At 40.8% G+C, this 20,447-nt stretch overlaps 1 protein-coding gene across 1 annotated transcript; it reads left to right on the top strand.

Moving 5' to 3' along the window:
* The first annotated feature begins 240 nt into the window (after positions 1–240).
* C2H21orf91 (chromosome 2 C21orf91 homolog) lies at positions 241–19,772 on the top strand. The gene is made up of 5 exons (XM_058045457.1): positions 241–301; positions 764–893; positions 13,293–13,808; positions 17,107–17,169; positions 18,751–19,772. Exons 2-5 carry the CDS (start codon positions 770–772, stop codon positions 18,909–18,911), a joined length of 864 nt encoding a protein of 287 aa, XP_057901440.1. The 5' UTR covers positions 241–301; positions 764–769; the 3' UTR covers positions 18,912–19,772.
* The last annotated feature ends 675 nt before the right edge of the window (positions 19,773–20,447 follow it).

Below are 20,447 nucleotides of genomic sequence, written 5' to 3'. Positions count from 1 at the left end.
CCGCCCGCCGCCCGCGCGGCGCAGACCAACTGCTGCGGGGGGAGCGCGGCCTCTCTCCGCCGCCCTGCCCGCCCGGAGACCCGGGGAGAACGGGAGCTCCTGGCTCATCGCGTTTCGCTGCCCAGCTCCGAGGCCACTCCAGCCGCCCGGGTGCGGCGGGGCGCGGTCCGAGCCCCCCGGTGTCCCCCCGTGCCGCCGGGCGGTGGTGCCGGCCCGAAGCGGCGGGCGGTGCCCGGCGCCGAGAGCGGCGGCGGCGGCGCGGGAGGGCGGACAAAGCGGAGCGCGGCCGGGGCGGGCGGCGGTGAGAGGGGACGGGGCTGGCATTGGGGATCGGGGCTGGCATTGGGGATCGGGGCTGGCATTGGGGATCGGGGCTGGCATTGGGTGCCGGAGCTGGGATACGGGATCTGGGCTGGGATACGGGACCGGGGTAGGATTAGCGGTAGGGGTTAGGGCAGAGCCGGGGGTATCGCGGTACGGGCGGTGGAGGGGCGCCCGCGCCGCTGGTGCGCGGAGGGAGGAGTGGAGGGAGCGAAGGGGCAGCGCTGATGGAGCTGGTGATGGAGTTGCTGGGGATCAGGACGGGACGGGGCAGCCTTCGGGCGAGGGAAGGGGGAATCTCGGTCCGTGCGGCCTGGCCTCCGTTTCTCTGAAGGGAAACTTTGCCGGGACGCTCCCGCCCCGCTGCGGGCCCTCCCCTCGGCTGCGGGCCCTCCCCGGGTGGCCCCGCAGTGACCCCGCCGTGCCGTGTCCCCCTCCGCAGGGCACTATGAACGAGGAGCAGTTCGTGAGCATCGACTTGGACGATGACAACATCTGCAGCGTCTGCAAGCTGGGCACCGAGAAGGAAACGCTCTCCTTCTGCCACGTCTGTTTCGAGCTGAACATCGAAGGTGAGGGATTCCGTGGGAGCTGGAGCCTTGCTGGGCCGGCCCGGCCGGGGCTGAGCGCACAGACGGCTCCTCCAAAGCTTCCGTCGGGTTTGGAAACGCCTGTCTGTAGATAAAGTTTGATATCAGTTTGTTTTCTAGCTCTAAAGGTGGGTGCTGCTCCTCCAGATGTGAAGATGAGCCCTCTCTTTCCAGAGCCTCTGGAATGCCCTGGTGTTTTTATTCCATCTCCTAGCATTAGACCGCTGATGTTGGACTTGGGGTCTGAATCACGTTCTGCCTTTATTTGCTCAATAATTAGAGGAGGTCTGTGTATAAAGCAAGCTTAAGTTGCAGATTTTATAGCATGATATTCAGGGTTTTTGGAAGTAGATCACTTTGCTTTCACTAGATCTGCTCAGGGGAATGGAATTATTGTTTTCATATTTTCTTTTTGAAATTATGAAATAAATTTCGAAATTCATTTTCATAAAGTGTTGGTATGTGTAGTGTGATAAAACACGATTCATTATCAAAGCTTCCTAAAGCCAGCAGATTGTAAAGTAGGAATTTTTGCCATCTTTTAAAACACTAATCTTGTAGAGCCATTTTGGTCTCCAGAATAGTATTTTCAAAATTTTAAACCAGTTTTGGTAAAGAATTTCCCCATCTTGTTGCTTTTCTTCATGCAAGAATGAGCCGTAGATTATTTTTGTCCCTTTTTAAGTCAAATTGCTTGTCTTGGGAGCAGCAAAGTAACTTCTTCCCCTTACATAGAGTGATCTTTGCCAATTATATGTAGATATGACTACCCAGAGTAATTTATGTTGCTGTGAGGCAATTGAATATGAGGATCTCAACAGTGTTATGTGATTAGTCCCATCATTTCTGTTCTCATTTCTTGATAACAGGTAGTAGACTTTTGTTGCTAGTAGAGGCAGTGTATTTCAATGTGAGCACTACTCTGATACTTCAGAGGTAATTGGCATGTTTTTCCTTTTGTTTAGAAGAGACATGCCTGTGTACTTGTAGTTTTTGTTGAAACTCAAGAGCAGCTGTCTAATCTAAGTCCGTTTCTTTGAGTTTTCTTACTGCTTTGGAATGTTAGGTTTAGACTTCTCAATATGGAGAGAGGATGTTTCTCTCTGTAGGCTTTGAAAACATACCAGCACACTGAGAATTAAGTACTTCCATTACACTGCTAATCTAGTTTTGTTTTGAAAGTGTTGAAAGTGATAGAACACATTAAAAATTGCTGGATGGTTTCTGTGCTCTGTTGTTTGAGATAAGCTGTGGATTTGTCAAAGCTGCTTGTTATGGCTGTGACTTTACAAAGTGATCATGTGTTTTAAGTGGAATAGGTTTGGGATTTTTTGCTCTAAATAGCCTTGGTGCTAGGAAAGACTTAATCTGTGGAAACCTTTACATAATCTTCTAAATTTCCAGTTAAGTTTAAAAGGAGGCTGCATGGAATAGAATAGTGATAAAAGCTTCCCTGAAGTTATAGGCCATTCTTTTATTTTGCATAATAAAAGTATACATATCTTTGATCATGTTAACATCAAAATGCCTCAATTTCTGATAGTCTCTCTTTTGTGTGCCACTTTGAAAAGATGTTCTGTTACTGCTCATAGGGAGGAGCGGCTTAAAAGTGGCAGAGGATGTGTCAGTGACTTTTTATATAGAGTCATTATAAGGCTTTTTAGCTGAACTACTGCATGAGTCAGCTCTTTACCATACCTCTGGTCACACTTTTCCTACTTTTGACCTATCTCTACATTCCTGTATTTTTTTGTGACAAAATCTGATTTTTCTAAGTCTTTTTGCAGCCCTGGGTACAGCACGAACTGTAATTCACTAAAGCACAGTGTTTTATGCTGGATGTTTTCACACTGACCTCCTGGTTATGTTTTAATGGAGTTGAGATGCATTAAACCTTGTTGAACAGAATCAGCTGCAAGTTGCACCAACTCCTGTGGATGTGTTATCCCACACTTCCAAACGAGTGTCGATCTCGCTGGTCGTTTGTCTTTTTATGCAGCATCATATTTAAAACTGCCAGCAATTAAAACCCATACATAAATTAAATATTTCAGGAAGCGAAGTAGGCAATTCTAAAAAAGATACTCATGCAACAGCTAACTCAGGCTTGCTCATTTTTGGTGTGGAGCTGCTCCCTCGGAGAAGCAGGAAATAGCTGCTGTTGGAGAGCAGGCAGGCTATTAGTCACAGCTCAGCATCTTGCAGGATGCTTGAGCACTCCCACAGTTTGCAGCACCCTGTTAGCTTCCATGTGGTAAGTGCTGTCTGACTCAGTTGGAATGTGTGGCACCTCTTCCATCTTTCCTGACCATGCAGTCTGCACCAGCAGCTGGGTTGGGATAGAAAGGAGAATTACAGATGGATGTGCAAGGACCAGCAGTGGGCTTGGCAATCCTGGGTGTGCAGTTGGACTCGGTGATCTTGAAGGTCTTTTCTGACCTAAATATCTGAGTCTGGGTATGAAATTCTGGAAGTAGGCTTTTTTCTTTTTTTAGCAGGGCATCATATTAACAGAACTCCTGAAGACAGTTCTGTTTCCCCTCGTGCCAGCAGCATGTGACTGCTTAAACCTGGAGATGGCAAATCCATGTACTGGGAACTGATGCAGCTGAACCCTCGAAACAGACTTCCTCAAGTGTCTGTGAACAAAATACTACAGAAATATAATTTACTTAGCTGCACTTAATTACAGTGTAATCTGGTGGTGGTGAATCTCTGCGGCTCCTGGCATCTGTGAGTTCAGCAGCTGGACAGGTTTGCCTGTGTCTCGATGGTTGAGATTGGCTGATTGTTGTTGATTGGCTTGGGTCAGTAAGAAGAGGAATTAGAAATGGGGGATTGGAGACCATCCCCATCTCTAATAATGATTCAAGTCTGGATTAATATTATGACATGGCTCAGCCCTTACTTTCCTGACTTTGGAGTGTTTATTTGTAACCTTTATTATGTTTGGACGGTATCTTGGTAGTGTTACATAACTGGGGGGAAAATTGTGTTTCTTTTATAGTCCTTTATAGAGAATACTGCTATACAGAAAGCTTAATCTGTCTTCTGTCTTGATTAAATAACTGTTGAATTTCTATTTAAGGAAGTCAGTTACTGTGCCATAAAACCTTTCATTCTTATCAGATATCAGGTCTCCATCATTATTTTTCTAATAACAGATTTTTAGTATTTTAATGAAATAAACTGTGATTATGCTTTTTACTAAGTTCTGTTAATTCACAGAAGCTGCTGGTTTGAGTGTAACTGGGAGATCAGCTGTGGTGTCTGTCCCAGAATTTATTCAGGAGGGATACATATGGATTATAGGATCTATTTCTCTGAAGGTGACTGAAAGAGTGATAGCAAGGGGAGAAGAAAAGAGATGCCCACATATTCCAAACGTGGGCATTGGAATAACCAAAGACAACATGCAGGTTTAAACTTAACCCTGTTAAATGTCATCTATCTTTCTTGAGCAAGGAAAGAGCAACATGCTCAGCAGAGTTTAGTGGTTCTGGTATTCAGCCTAGAAGGGGTGAGAGCAGTGTTGTCTCTGCAAAGGGCAGTATTTTTTTCCAGTTGTACTGGCTCATCCAGCTCACTCAGTTTGAGGATTCACACTCAGGGAAGCTGAGTGTACTAAGCTGCACCTAAATACTTCTGTTGCCAAACTGGCTTTTGTGTCTGAAGGTTCACAGTCAGATGATACAACAGAATATTAATGTGCTTCTTAAGGTTTAAAATATGCAAAGCACTTACATGTAAAATACTAAACATTTTGAAAAATGAAGCTGATTGTGGGCAGTGTTTTTAAAGTTGTACATGGGGTTTAGAATATCCTGGTGGGCAGGATCTGCTGGGCTTCAATGTTGGGCTTTGTTTGCCTTGTACAGATGAAGGGAGCATCAGAGAGGGTGCATTGTTTGCTTTTCTGAGTGGGTGTCACAGTAGTAATCAGTGGATTGAAACAGGAAATGTTTTAAATTCATCTGTGACTGGTTTGCATAAGCCAGGAAATCACGTGTTGTGTGTTAGTGGAAACAAAGTTCTTCTTTTTAATTTCATTAGCATATGAGAAAATACTGAACTCTGCTAGCAGAGATACAGTACTAACAAATCTGCAGTGATACCAAGGATGGGGAGAAATGCATGAAAACTGAAAAATACATGCTTGTGTATGTATAAAAACTGTCTGTAAATGTATACATCAACAAAACAAAATCCTCTGCCTGAATGTGGTGTTTTGAAACTCTGGTTGTAGCATTTCCCAGTTGTGGATGCTCCCATCCCTAGAAGTGTTTTTAGGACAGGTGAGATGGAGCTCTGAGCACCCTGCTCTAGTGGAAGGTGTTGCAGTGAGATGATCTTTAGGGTTCCTTGCAGCCCGAGCCAGTCTGTGGCTCTGTGTGATTGTGTATCCCCTGTCTCACCCCTCACTCAGCAGCAGCCAGAGGCTCCTGCCTGCGGGGCTGCTTAGAGGTGTTCAGGTGTCTTCCCATGGGAGGGCACTGCACAAGGCAGCTGTGTCCTGGGATCCTCTGGACACCTGTGGAAATTCCAGCTTCAAGATATTGAACATCAAACTTAGAAGTCTATCACAATTATGACTTACCTTTACATTACTTTACATAGTGTATCTGGCTTTAATTGGGTTTACGCTGGTATTTCTTAATGAAGAATTATTTCAAAACCTGCATTTCCTCACATTCAAGAGTTGTAATGGAGGCAAATCGTAATAGAAGTGGAAAATGTGATTGTTTGAGATGATTTTTTACTCTTTTGCTTGTCCAGTGCTGCTAGCAACAATAATATCTTGGAGAGTGCTGGCTGACAAGCAAACTGGCTCACTTCCATTTCTGTTTAGAGCTGAGCAGCTGAATAGCAAATGACAGCTCCCATCCCAGGTCCTGTAATATAAGAGACAGTGAAAGTACTGGGCATCCATTCCCCTGATTTATGTTGAGGTAGTTAGGTTTCCATGGTCCTTTAAAGTGCTGATAGACTCAGCTTTGAGGCAATTTCAGCATCAGGTTAGTGCATCTGAGTCTCCAGTTTGAGACAAGGATGTTATAAATAAATCTGTCTTGCCACACAGCTTTTTTCCTGTTAAGGTCTATAAAATCTTGTATAATTTTCTCATTCTGTGTTCATAAAAAAAAAAAAAAAAAAAAAGGAGGGGGTGGGTTTAGTTGTTGCAAACGTGTAAGCATTTGAATTTCAGGGTTTTTTCTCCTTTTTACACCCTACAGAAGAATATCTTACTGAACTAAAATGTGTTGTAAGGTATAGTTGAAACAAGTGGAAATCACTGATTTAATTCTGTTCCAGAATATTACACATCCCTATTTTTTCAGTGTTAATGAAATGATAAACAGTAAAATAGATTATTCTTGCAATAAAAGATAAAAATTTCCATCGTTGCTCTTTAAACTAGACAGATGAGAACTTGTTTCAAGGTAGCATTTGCAGGCCAGGGGTATGACTCATTTCTGCAAAGTTGAATGGACATGTGAAATTAGCTGCAGTTTACACTGAAGCTCTTAACTACAAATTCAAGTCAGAGCATGATTGGAGATGCTGTTCTTACTCTGAATGCTGTACAAGTACCACTGAGTAATGCTAAGATGTGGAGCTGGTTCAATAAAAGCATTTTTGCATTCTTCATGTGCAGATTTGGGAGGTTTGTCCATGCCAACAAGATAATTGAGTATTTATGTTACCTGGCATCATCCAGACTGCAGAAATACCAGTTTATGATTTCCACTCTCTTCTAGGTCTGTTTAACTGATTATTCTTGCAAACTATGTGATATAATATTTTCAGTAGTGAAATTTTCGTCAGTCATTGCTTTGTTTAATACAAATTCTTCTTAGTAAAGTAGTTTATAAGCAACATGATTTTTGAAAATATATTTAAGGGGCCAGCTGGATTTCTGTTCTGTCTGATATCTTTGCTCTGTGCTAAAATACAAATGAGCTGATAGGAATGAAGTGGGAGGTGATTTGTGTGCACACTTGATGTATGGAAAGTACTGGCATTATCATATGAAAGCAAGGAGAGAACTTTAATTTATGAACAAGATAATATCTAGTATTTGCAAAGTGTCTGGTTTTAGAAGTTAATGAATGGCACTGGCATCTTCCTTCTAGCCAGTCTAATAAATCATAAGATTTAACTCTCAAATGAGATTGCATGTAAACCCTTAAAAATAGCAGTTGGCTTTACATCTTGTCAAGCAGATGTACTGGAGATGCACATCTCTAATGATCCTGCTTTTCAGTGTTGGCAGAATTGTACAGCTGAAGAGTATCAGGTTTTTGTCATTTAGACATGTGGATAACTTGTTGTCTTAGGTTATCATGGGCTGCTTCTGTCTCATGCATTTTGAGCAGGTCTTGGGATCTGCTTTTCTGGGAGCCCCCCTCTTTCAGTGCCCTTGGTAAGCAGCAGTGGCTTAAAATGAACAGGCATGAGCATTGAGTGTCTTGTGAAGCCTTTGTGTCTGCACACAAGGTAAACCACACTGGGGCTCATCTGACCTTTGTGCTCCCAGGGGACACTCACAGATGCCCAGGAGCTGTTCCATGAGCTGGCTGAACATCCCTGTGTACAGAGTGCTGCTGAGGGGAGCAGCAGCTGGAACATCTGGGAGCACACAGTGAGGACCAGGGCTCTGGAAGTGAGCAGCCACAGGCAAGGGTTCTTGCTCACTCTAGGGGGAAAGGAGAAGGGCAGAGGTGTCTGTCACAAATCTCTTTGTAGTTCAGTGTTTCAGATGAGGTGAATTTTGCCTGACAAGCATTTCTTCACTGCCTGTGAGGGAATTACCTGTTACCTGTTAGGTCTCCACAGCCAACTCAAACTGGAGGCAGAAGAGATGCTCAGGTATAAATCTTACCCATAAGTATTTGTAAATTCTTTAAGGAGGCTTTAAGTAACTAATGGCATACTACAAACTTTTCATTGACTAATCATGTGTCTATAAATATTCCTGTTAATTTTAGTTCATCTTAGATTCAGGGAGGATTTTCTACTTACAGCTGCTATTCACCATTGCAAAAAATAAATTAGTTTACAGCAGCACATTAGAAAATGCTAAGAGGGGAATGTAAGCTTATTTCCAACTGATGGATCTGAAAGACCAAATAAGTTTGATTGTTATTTTGTTTGTTTTTTTTTTAAAGAGAATAGCAGACAAATGAAAAAAAAACTCACTGTTGAAGATAAGCAGGCTAATGATCACTGATTTATTTTTTTCTATGGAAACATTTGTGAAGGGATGTGGAATAATCTTGTTATTCAAGAACATTCCTTTTGAATTGGACTTGTTGATTAGTATTATAATCTCCAAATAGGACAACTCTGCTAGCCAGCTTTATATAAACAAACATTTCACTTGCCCATATGAGCAATGATTTCACTTTTAGTTCTGTCTTTATAATGAAGAAGAAGGTTCTCAGTAAATCAGTTGCAAAGGCAGAAATTGTCTTTGTAGGTTTCTTACCCTCAAAAGAGCCAGAAAGCAAAAAACTTTAATTAATGATCAAAACTCATTTACTTTCAAGTACAAATGCCTTAAAATGGGGTAGAATTTGTTGAGTAGTGATTGCTCACCTGGTTATCTTGTAAATATTCTCCCTCCTCAGCTTCTTTACAGTTAGGAATAAATAGAAGTTAAAAAAATATGTATTAAACTGCCTGATTGCTAGTCATGCATTTACAAAATTACCTTGTAGGAGTGGATTAGGAATCATGTTGACTGGCTGCCTTGCATGGCTTATAAATTAAAAGCCAGGGTTTGGGTTGAGTTTTTTTTTTTCCCTGAGCATTAGGCACTTATGGAGGAAGTCCTGTTCTTCAAGTCAGTATGCAAAGATATTGTTGAGTGAAGTGATATGTTCATATTTCATCTAGGACACATGAGGTACTAGAATCAGAAACAAACAATGGATTGTAAGCAGTTATGTTGTTTTATGATTTGTCTGGAGGTTTGGCATCAGCCTGTGAATCATGTGCACTTGAGGAATGATCTCTGGCATGAGCTTGTTTCCTAATAGCATCTGTTCTGTCTTAAGTTTGTTAGATATGATCTTCTAGATATTAGTGAATTCTGTGGGATTTTTTTTTTTTTTGCCCTGCAAATTAAACTTTTCTTCTCTGCATGGTTGGTGGGTGGGGTATTTTTGTCACTTTTTGAGGGTTTTTTTCCTTCTCTGAAAAAGTCAACATGAAATTTAGAGTGTACTTGGACATAGTCTGCAGTCTTGTTCTTGGAAAGTAAGACACGGAGCAAATATACATACCTGCAGGTGGGGGAGTGGGGAGGGGAAGTTGATGGTTTCATGATTGCAGATTTGAAGAACCAGACAAAAAGTAACAAAGATTGAGGCTGATATTGGCAAACAGAAATGCGGAGACAGAACTGAAACCCTGTGAAAGTCCCCGAAACTCACAATAGCTGTTTATCAAAATTACAGTGTTGCTTCTTGTTTTGTACAGAAGTCTTGTCATGCTTTATTAATCTGTTTTGAATAAAGCAATAAAACTGAATGATTTTTTTATATATCACTCTGTCCATGCCAGCTCACCAGATTGTAGCTTTTTCTGCAGTTATGATGAAGGGAAAAATATGAAGTAGCCTGAGTGGAGCATGATATCTTCCCAAAAAGAAATGGACATCTTTTCTGCCTCGTGAGGCTGATGGTATTGCCCACAACAGAAGGATTTGTTCCAGAGAACCATCCCCTAACTTGCTGTGATTATGGTGTGTGGCTGTGAGTTTGTGCTGGCACTGCAGCTGCTGTCCCTGCTCAGCTCTTCCAGAAGGTTATGGCTGATGTTCTCTGCATGGGAAAGGACTAATTGTCACCTTAGGACAAAAGAGAGGTGGATGGTTGTTTTTGTTTTGTGTGTGATTGTCACAGTAAAAATCCAAACCAGTTCTGTGAAAGCTGAAGCAGGTCTGGTAGCAGTTCTCTGCAAAACTGGTTTGGATTTGCACATTTTCAGTTCCTTACTTTATTCAAGATTCCTTAGATAGGACCCCTTTGAGGGTTTTGTGGTGGAATAAGAGAAGGGGTAGGATGTAAATTCTGTGTACTGGAAGGGTTTTGCAATAGCCTGCCCTGTGCTCAGAAAGAGGGACATTATGGCATATAAATAGCAAAGCCTAAACTCTTGAAGTAGCTTTTTTTTCCTTCTATAATAATTACTCATTTCAGGCACTCTATTACTGAGTTCAGATAAAACAGATCTCTTTGAGCAGCGTGCCTTTAGAATGGGGAAGTTAGCAATGTTCAGAACTCTTAAAAGATAAATTCATCAGAAGGAAATACTTGAATAACCTTGAGCTTAAGACTTGGACATAATTCATTTGGGGCTTCATGAGGTCATGCTGCACTTGTTCTTTCTTTGTGTAACAATTTATGTGCTGGCTATTTTGTGTGGTCTTATGCTCCTCTCCTACTGGACAAGTAACATTAATTCTCATTGAAATAATGAAGCAGCCTCAAAGGAATTTCTTTTTATAAATGATACCATCAGTATTCTGTCATTTATTGTGCAGGTGTGTTTGTTAAGTGGGTTCCTGAGCATTATTGTGTGGAAAATTGTGCAAAGCATGTTTTTCAGCCCATTGATATTTTTCTATAAGTAAAAGAAAGCACTATGAGCAGCAGCAAAGTAGAATATTGAAGAATCACTTGGGTAAAGCAAGTAACATTCAACAAATCACTCTAGTTTTCTAGGGTTTGTAGTGCTGTGAATATATTTGCCTTATAATTTCACTTGACAGTGTTTGCTTTCCCTTGATGGCTTAAAGACTTAAGGTTTCCATCATGCTACTTGAGTTAAGCAGGCTTGCTTTATTTAAATGGTGCTGATAAGCCATGAAAACAAGTGACTTGTCTTTCTTGTTTTTAATAGAAATGTTTGATGGGGTTTTTTAAGTCTCCATAAAGAGGTAAAATAGCATTGCAAGTAGGCAGCAGATTATGCAGAGTTTAAGAAAAGTTGTTATTTGTTTGCTGAAAGTGGTTGATAAGTATTTTGAGATGTGGAGAATCTTGACTGCCCACTGAAAGGAGGAATAAAGTGCCCCCTTACTCTTACCTCTGGAGTAAAGAGTGTATCTGAGTTTTGTTTCTTCTAATAGTTACCTCATGAGCAGAAGGAACATCTGTTTTCATGATTTTACCTTTTCCTCTGCTCCTAAGAACAAAATTAATTCCACTGCTGTTTTCTTTTATTTTCCAGTTTTTTAGATATTTTTGCCCCATAAATTGTGTGCGCTCTCAGGAACTCAGCCAGAAAATAATGCACTTAAATTTCAGTGCTGCCCAAAGAGTGGAAAATCAACAATTTGTGATGGCTACTCTAGATGTTTGAACTCCCCAACTTCAAACAGCAGATACCAGCAAGTGAGATAATCAAAATGAAGTGCTTGGGTTTGTTTTCAGTTTCATGTTAAAAATTTTACTTTTCAGATTAATTTTGAGAGTAGGGTGCGATTTTGTGAGATTCAGTAACTTAACAAAAACATTGTATCATTTGTTAATTGCATGGGTGAGGAGATTGCAATTTACCACAAGAATTTAAGAGGGTAAATCAACTGGAACTGAGACTTGTTGTAACATGTAGCATTGTTCTGACTGTCTGTAAATGTCTCTGTTACCAGATTCTGTTACCTGTTGTATTTCATGGGTTTTCTTATATTTTAGTCCCTTTTAATAGCTAAAATATAGGATTCTTGCAGGTTGGTTCATGTTGTCTAGATTCAGAGATCCAGTTACATTGTTTGTTGTTTTAAGTACTTCAAAATACTACTTTTAAATTAAGCACTTTGAACCTATGGTTCACAGGTATGTTATTGTTATTTGCAGTGACAAACTTGTTTGACAGAATTGGTTTTCATTGTATTGAGACCCTTCCAAGTAATATATGGGGTACTGAGATAAATGACAAACTGTTTATTATTCTGGACTTGGATTCTGAATCTACTGTGTATGTGAAGAAAAATAAATATCCACTGAAGTAGCAGAAAGTAATTTTGTAGTGGGGCACTATTAACTTTCTGGAATAGTCATTTCTCATACCATCTGTGTTCACTCACCAAGTGCAGATCCTCACAGATTGTGTTCCTTTTTAACCTGTCAATCACTAGCTGTTACTTAGAGGTTTGAGTTACCTGCTGTAGCTATTTGAACAGTCTTTGAGGGAGGATGAGCAGAGAGGAGAATAAACATCCATCTTGTGTGATGTCATGGTTTGACCCCAGTGGGATGGGGAGAGAATTTCTGCTTGTGGGCTGAGACAAAGACAGTTTTAAAGGGAGAGCAAAAGCTGCCTGTACAAGCAAAGCAAAATAAGGAATTCATTCACTGTTTCCCATGGTTGTGCAGGTGTTCAGCCATCCCCAGGAGAGCAGGGCTCTGTCATGCACAACGGTGACTTGGAATGACAAATGCCATCACTCCAAACATTCCTCCCTTCCACCTTGTTCCCCAGCTTTATACACTGAGCATGATTCCATCTGGTGTGGGATGTCCCTTGGGGCAGTTGGGATCAGCTGTTCCACCTGTGTCCTTCCCCAGCTCCTTGCATGCCCCCAGCCTCTGTCAGGGTGGTGAGAGAGGCAGAAAGGGCCTTGACTGTGTAAGCCCTGCTCAGTGATAATGAAAACACTGCAGTGCAAACCCAAAACACAGCCCCATATTACCCTGAGGTAAAAATTAACTCTATCTTAGCCAAAACCAACATACCTCAAATGAATTTCAGGATAGTTTAATATTGGCAAGCATTGACAGTGTTGGAGCTTGCTTCCCTAGCTAGGCTGCAGGCCTGTACCAGTGCAAAATAATAAACTATTATTATAGTTTATATAGTTTATATATAAACTATTATTATAGTTTATATGTTATGAAATCTGACTTATGTTTGACCACTTGAATGAGACAAGCCTGCACCCTGCAGTATTTGAGCAGATGGCTCATAACATTATGCATAAAGATGGGAGCTTTGTATGAGTGCTGTCAGACTGCTCTTCAGGATCATTCTATAGAACTTGCTGGAACACAGTTGGGTTTATTTTACCTCTGCAGCTTATACACTTGTGTGTAGGGGGGATGCAGCATGTGTGGAGTTGTCAGTTTGCTTCATCTCTGTCACCAAGCAAGAGGCACACACTGACGTCCTGCTCCAGAGATTGTGGTGTGCAGAACACTTTGTGTGACAAGGACTCGAGCCTGAGGGAAACTTCACAAATTTTGGACTGTGATGTACCCTTGTTTGCTTCAGTGATAAGACTGATCACTAAAGTTTTTGTTTTCTTGGTTGCTTGTGTGTTAAGATATTAAAAAATTATCAGTAAGTGAACTTCTTTCTGTTGTGTCTTTACAGGAGTACCAAAGTCAGACCTTCTACATACACGATCTTTAAGGGGGCACAGAGACTGCTTTGAAAAATTCCACTTAATAGCAAATCAGGACTGTCCACGATCAAAGCTCTCTAGAAGTCCTTATGCAGAAGTAAAAAATATCTTGAGCAAAAAAATTAACTGGATCATACAATATGCACAAAACAAGGATTTAGACTCTGATTCTGAAAGCTCAAAACCATCCCAACACCAGCTTTTTAGCTTCAGACATCAGACTGATAGAAAGTTACTCCCACAGTTTGAGTCCCCAGTACCTAGATACTCTGCAAAATGGATAGATGGGAAATCTGGAGGCATCTCAAGCTGCTCACAGACTCTGCTGGAACCAAGAGAATCCACGGATTTCAGACTCGGTGCTGCCTTCTGCTGCAGCAGCGTTTTGTGGCCCAACCGCAGCCAGGTCCAGAAAGCTGAAAAAGCTGAAGGGGATTCACTTGCCAGTGTTCATAGGAGACATCCTCAGCACAGCAGGGAGGAACGTGAGTATGCATCCATTTACACACAGCCTAGCAAGCAAGGGCTTTCTTTCAATACCTGTTGACCACTTCATGTCTCCACAGAGCATTAATTCTCAGCCTGAAGTCCAGCATGTAAAAATTATGGCCAAAAAAGAGCTACCTGGCTGAGCAAATAGGATGGTTTGGCTGGTGGTTTTTGTTTTTATTTTATTTTGTTTATTTTATTTTATTATTTTATTTTACTTTATTTTATTTTGTTTTTATTTAATTTTTATTTTATTTTACTCTTAGCTGTAGCCCAGTGTGACACAGGACATGTCTAATGTATGCAGAACATTTAATTTCCATACGTCATTCCTGGGAGTTGCACAGCCCTGCCTGTGGAGGTGGTGGTTACTCAGCTCCTGCAAATCTCTCTCTTATTGAACTTGCACAGTGCCCTGAATTCCATTTCACAGAGGCCTGCCCTAAACAGCAGGGGAAATTAGAGGTCATGTAGCAGAACAAACTTGTGAAATAACAGCAGACTTTCCAGTGCATTTTACTGGATTTGTTTTTGTCTTGTATTTTTTGAGCTTAAGAGACTGGGAAGGCCCTTTTGCCACCATGTCCTCTTAAAGGCTGTAGCAGAAGACCTGAACTATGTTTTGATGACTGTGGTGATGGTGAAAATAACAGAAAATGAGTTTCCCTAATTCTTTCCTAGGAGAAATCTTTAGAAAAAGCTAGGATATTTTAGTGTCTCTGAAATCAGGGTGCATGAAATGTGTTAGGAATAGATTCTTAGAGGTATGTGCTGTTACCATCCTGCTTTTTAGGCAGTGCTTGGTCCTGAACTGGTGAATGTCCACTCTTACATTTGGAGATGAGGAAAGTGATTGGAGAGGGTTTCTGAATTTCAAAACACCTGAGAAAGAAAACAAAAGCACTGATAAAATATTCCAGGGAAAAACAGGTGACGAAAAACAAGCTAATAATGAAATCAGAATGTCAGAAGAGTCAGAGAAAGAGGTACTGTAAAAAGTTGGAATTGGCTTCTTTAGCCTCCCTTTTCTTTTTTGACAAACTGACAACTCTGTCCTTGCAAAGCTGAGTCATTTCTCATTCTTTATGAAAGGATTTTACTTAACTGCTGCATGATGTGTCATGTTGAATTTGTAGTGAATTAGTAGCCTTAAAGCCATAAATCAAAACAGATACACTGGGCTGTTTGACCACCTGTCCACTGGAGTCATAAATTGGCATTACATATATCAGGACAGCATATAACAGGGGAATTATGGAAGCTTGACCTGGTTTATGGGGTTGTCTAATTGAAGTTAGTGACTGGGAATTTATCCCCAGTCTTTGATTTCAGGATGGGAATCTAAATCTGCATTGAGCACAATAACAGGTTTTTTCTTCTGACTACACAATGCAGCTTTGAGGCATTTTTGCTTGTATTTTGCAGTATTTACCTTTAAAAGACATTCATTTAGAGGCTCTATGATTAAGTTTGTCTGTTAGATGTAAACTCAGACTGCCAGAATTAGGTACCTTCTTACTGCAATACTTTCAGTCTTAACAACATAGCTGTCTACTGAAAAACAGTATTAATGGAAATGTAAATAGCTTGGCCAGTATTTTTTCAGAGTTTGCCTCAGCTGTGAATAGAATAACATTTTACCATTTAAATTCAGTGCTCTGTTCCTTCTCCCTTTCCCTTCTGTATCAGAATAATGTACCATGAAACAGTCCTGTCCCAAAACACTCACATGAAACATGTGAACCAGTGTTTCATTCACATGAAACATGTGAACAAGTCTGCCCGATGACAAAATGTTAGTGAAAATACTGAAGAAAGGGGGAATTAGCATCCTATCACTGGGTATAAAAAGGGGGGAAATCTTGAAATTTTAAGCTCTTAATTACTATATTAAATTTAGTCAGGGTTTTTATGGTGCTTGAAGAGTGGTAAAGTGTGAGAAGGGACTTTTCAGGTTTATTGATAGCTGAAGGTAGGCAGGAGCACCATTTTACCTGACTGATGGAGGAGAAAGGTGAATCTGTTTTATTCTTAGCTGGGATTATGTCTTGAGTACCAAGTCTTAGCTATTGCCAGCTTCTTTGGCTTGGCAGTGCTGTCAGCAGTTTAACATCCCACAACTGCCAGCTCTGAGAAAGTTTGAAAGGGAAGGCTTAGGATAATCAAATAATCCAGTGGGTAGCTAAAACCCATCCTTTTCAGAATTCAGGACTTTAAATTTGCCATGTAGAAACCTTTTGCACAGAGAAATCTCTGGAAAAAAAAGCTACAGCATCATTTTTTCTCTCAAGTATGCAATGAGAGCTTTGCTGAGCTGCAGCAGAAAGAGCTTTGCTGAAGTTTAAAAGCAGTATTTTGGAATTGCAAGGTCTTAAAGCTTGTGCCAGTGGCCAGTGCCCCCTGTGGTGCTCAGATTGTCACTTTTCACCGTGGTGACAAGGGCATCTCAGCAGCAGCCATGGCACCATGTGTGCCCACTGCAGGGTTCAGGGAACCCTAGGAAGCAGACCAGTGATTCCCTGCTGCTGATCAAGGGCACTGAAGAACACTTCCACAGTTCCCTCCTCTGTGTGTTTTCTGTGAAGGTGATCAATGCACACAACCTGAAATACAAAACGGTTTTTGAATGACACAGAGGATCTTATAGTTCTCACCAGGAGCACAAAAGGAAACCTATTTTTCTATGCTGGTCTTCATATCAAGGCAGGATTGTCCTTCATCATTTGTCACTGAGATACTCAGTGGAAACTGTGCAAGTTATTCCTGTGTGCATAAAGCACAAACCTTGATGACCAAAACAGGGAGCCACATGCTGAAAATTCTGTCAGGAAGCTGCTTCTTGCAGACAGGGAAACATAGCAGGGCTTAGCTCAGAATTGTCCCCTTTTAATTGTCCCCAATTAAACAGATGTGCTTTCATGGGTTACATTGGGGAAGTCATGTTTTGCAGTCAGAGGAGCAGGGTATAGTATTTAAAAATGCCAAGTATAATATCTAAATGTGCCAAGCAGTTCTGACTCTGAATGCTACTCTTTTCAGGGCTTGATTTTCCACCTTTTTAACATTGAAGAGAGGGTTTTCTAATGGAGTAAGTAAATCCTTGTCTGTGTCAACATTAAAGAGAGATTTTTCAAATTTTCCCCAAATCGCTGATAAGTACTGTTGTGCCTGATTTACTGCCATGCATCTGTTGATTATTAGGATGCAAATAGGAGAAATCTTGAGAAAATAGGAGTCTGCTCAGGGATGCTTGTGTGACTTTGGTAGTAGTAATAACAGATTTTTTTGTTGCAGTGACTACAATGACTCTAGGAGAGTTAAAGCAACTTAATGAAAAACTGCTCAAGCAAATCCAGGGTGAGAATTTTTCAATACTCTTTGTTTTGGGTTTGTGGTGCTTTGTCATAAAAAAAGGTCTGGTTTTAAAAAAGAAATTTTGATTGCCTTTCTGTCAGTTACATTTTAATGGATGTCTCTTGTTTTGCATGGAAATGTGTGATAGAGATTTCATTTTGTAATCTGCTTTGGTGCTGCACATTGGCACAGTATTCTCTTTAAGAATTTGACTAGAACCATAGAATTGTTAAAGTTGAAAATGACCCTTAGGATCATCAAGTGCAGCCATTAACCCAGCACTGCTAAGTGCCCCCAAAACCAAGTGGTTCCTAAATGCCACATCTCCATGTCTGTTAAATCCCTCCAGGGATGGTGACTCCACCACTTCCTGGGCAGCCTGTTTCAATGCATGAAGAAATATCCAATCTAACTTTGCGTGGTGCAAACTAAACCATTTCCTCTCATCCTGTCACTTGTTACCTGGGAGAAGAGCCCTATCCCACCTGGCTGCATCCTGGTCAGGCAGTTGTAGAGAATGATAATGTCCCCCCTTGAGCCTCCTTTACCCCAGGCTGAGCCCCTCAGCTCTGTGACGGTGTTCACAGGGGTTTTTCAATGAGGGAAGAGATGAGGATCTGACTCCATGTTTCACAAGGCTTGGTTTATTATTTTATGATATATATTACATTAAAACTATACTATAAGAATAGAAGAAAGGACTTCTTTAGAAGGCTAGCTAAGAATAAAATAAGAAGGAATGATAACAAAGGCTTGTGGCTCGGCTCTCCATCTGAGCCAGCCATTGGCCATTAATTACATTGGCCATCTGATTGGCCATTAATTACAAACATCCAACATGGGCCAATCACAGATGCACCTGTTGCATTCCACAGCAGCAGATAACCATTGTTTACATTTTGTTCCTGAGGCCTGTCAGCTTCTCAGGAGGAAAAATCCAAAGGAAAGGATTTTTCATGAAAGATGTCTGCGACAATCCACCTTGGCTCAGGTTGTCTATGACTAGAAACAAAGTGATGCTGTTCAGTTTGCCGTGCATACAAAGCTGTGCTGGAACTAGGAAAAGCAGAGCTCCTGTGCATGATCCCACTTAAATAAATGTCTGTGCCTCTTCCCTGTCACAGACATCTTTTATGGAAAATCCTTTCCTTAGGATTTTTCCTCCTGAGAAGCTGAGAGGCCTCAGGGACAAAATGTAAACAATGGTTATCTGCTGCTGTGGAATGCAACAGCTGCATCTGTGATTGGTCTCATGGAGTTGTTCCTAATTAATGGCCAATCACAGTCAGCTGGCTTAGACTCTCTGTCCAAGACAGAAGCTTTTGTTATCATTCTTTGCTATTCTATTCTTAGCTAGCCCTCTGATGAAACCTTTTCTTCTATTCTTTTAGTATAGTTTTAATGTAATATATATCATAAAATAATAAATCAAGCCTTCTGAAACATGGAGTCAGATCCTCGTCTCTTCCCCAATCCGAAAACCCCCGTGAACACCGTCACACATCCCCAGTGGTGTTTGTCACTGCCTCCTGAGGCTGTGTGAGTGCAGGGCCCCAGTGCACTGACCCCGTGCTGTTGTTGCAGATGTGTTTGAGGAGCTGGCCCAGCAGGTGCAGGAGAAGGACTCGCTGGCCTCGGAGCTCAACGTGCGCCACATCGCCATCGAGCAGCTGCTCAAGAACTGCTCCAAGCTGCCCTGCCTGCAGATGGGGAGAGCAGGCACCAAATCCAACGTCCCCATATAAAGGGAAACAACTTCCATCCCCCCTAGAGCAAACTGTCCCTAACAGCATTGATAACCTTTAAGTACAGCTGCACCCATATTTAGAAGCTTTTGAGAAAACTTGGGCAGCTTTCTCTTTGTATTCATAATCCGTGGGAAGTCTTATTCCACTTTGGGTTTAACAAAAAGGGCAAATATTTTGGGTATTAAAATCTGCTGTAATAAGGTTTATTCACATTTGGGGATTATTATTTTTTCCCATAACTACGCATGAGCCTTGAAATGAATTCTGTGTTTTGTTTATAATAAAATTGTTTCTAGCAAAGAATGACCTGAAGCCTGTAAACCTGCCTCCTTCATACAGAGGACAAGATAAAAATTTTAATTTGATCAGGTCTGATCCTGTTACATCCAAGAGAGCTTTAAGGGGAGAACAGTATTAATGAAACTCATGTTTTCTTATTTATTATGAGCAATATTTTATTATTGAAATTTTATACTAAATAAATATCACTATTTTAGGTACTTTTCCAGATCTCTTTATAAAATGTCTGAGTTACTATGTGTAACGTTTATGCCTTGTGTATGATTGTTTATCCTTTTTCAGGTCTGTATCTTTCATGATACAATTTTAAAAAGTATTGTTTCCCAAAGAGATGAATTTCACATGTTGAAGAAAAAACTAGTGGTGTGTCAATTATTTTTATCAGCTTTATAACTGAAGAATTTGGTTCATGAGATGTTTAAAAAAGCACAGCATTTGCTTTAAATTAAAAAAAAAGAATCCATACTTTGGTTTTAATGCATAGAATTTGTTTTATATGTGTGAAATTTTCAATGCTGAAAAATTACTTTGACAAAACTCAATAAATTTGTAATACTACACTGCCTTGTTATGATTTATTTATGAAGTTGGATCAGACTGATAAAGTGTTTTAATTCTGAAATGCAAGTAGTAATGATACATAATAAATTTTACAGCCTTTTGTATTTTTTAAACTTATGTCTGTCTACCATGACAAGAAATCTTAGTCTCTGCCAAAAATACTGCAGGGCTGCATTTGAGTAGCTGAAAGTTGCTGAGTTGCACTGAAAAAATCTGGGGGGGGATGGGATGAGTGGAAGATACAGACACACACACAAAAAAGTTAAAAGTCTTATGCAGTTTTAGCTCTTGAAGTGACAAAGGAGTAACTTCTGTAGCTGAGCTGAAGGCATGACCAGCATGAAGAAAGGTTTAGGTTTGATTTTAAACTCAAGCTGAGAAATAAGCCAAAGTTCAGAGCATGTTTATTGATTGGCCTGTGTGTAGTGATAACTGGGTGTCATAGGACAGCTTGGGTTTGTGTTTTTATTATTTTTTATTGTTTTCTTCCATATCCTCCAGCTGTTCCAAAGCCCCTCTACAAATGCAGGACTAGGGGCTTGAGCTTATCTGAGTATTGTATAGTTCAGGAGGGGAAAAAAATCAGCAGCATCATTGCTTGTGTAAGTGGGCAGTAGAAAATCCCTGATTCTAGTTGTCAGAAGATGATTAATCTCCAGGTACAAGTGTGTT

The sequence above is a fragment of the Melospiza georgiana genome, chromosome 2 (assembly GCF_028018845.1).
Source record: "Melospiza georgiana isolate bMelGeo1 chromosome 2, bMelGeo1.pri, whole genome shotgun sequence".
Classification (NCBI taxonomy): domain Eukaryota; kingdom Metazoa; phylum Chordata; class Aves; order Passeriformes; family Passerellidae; genus Melospiza; species Melospiza georgiana.
Note: the sequence above shows the minus strand (reverse complement) of the source record. Positions and strands in the feature narration are given on the sequence as shown.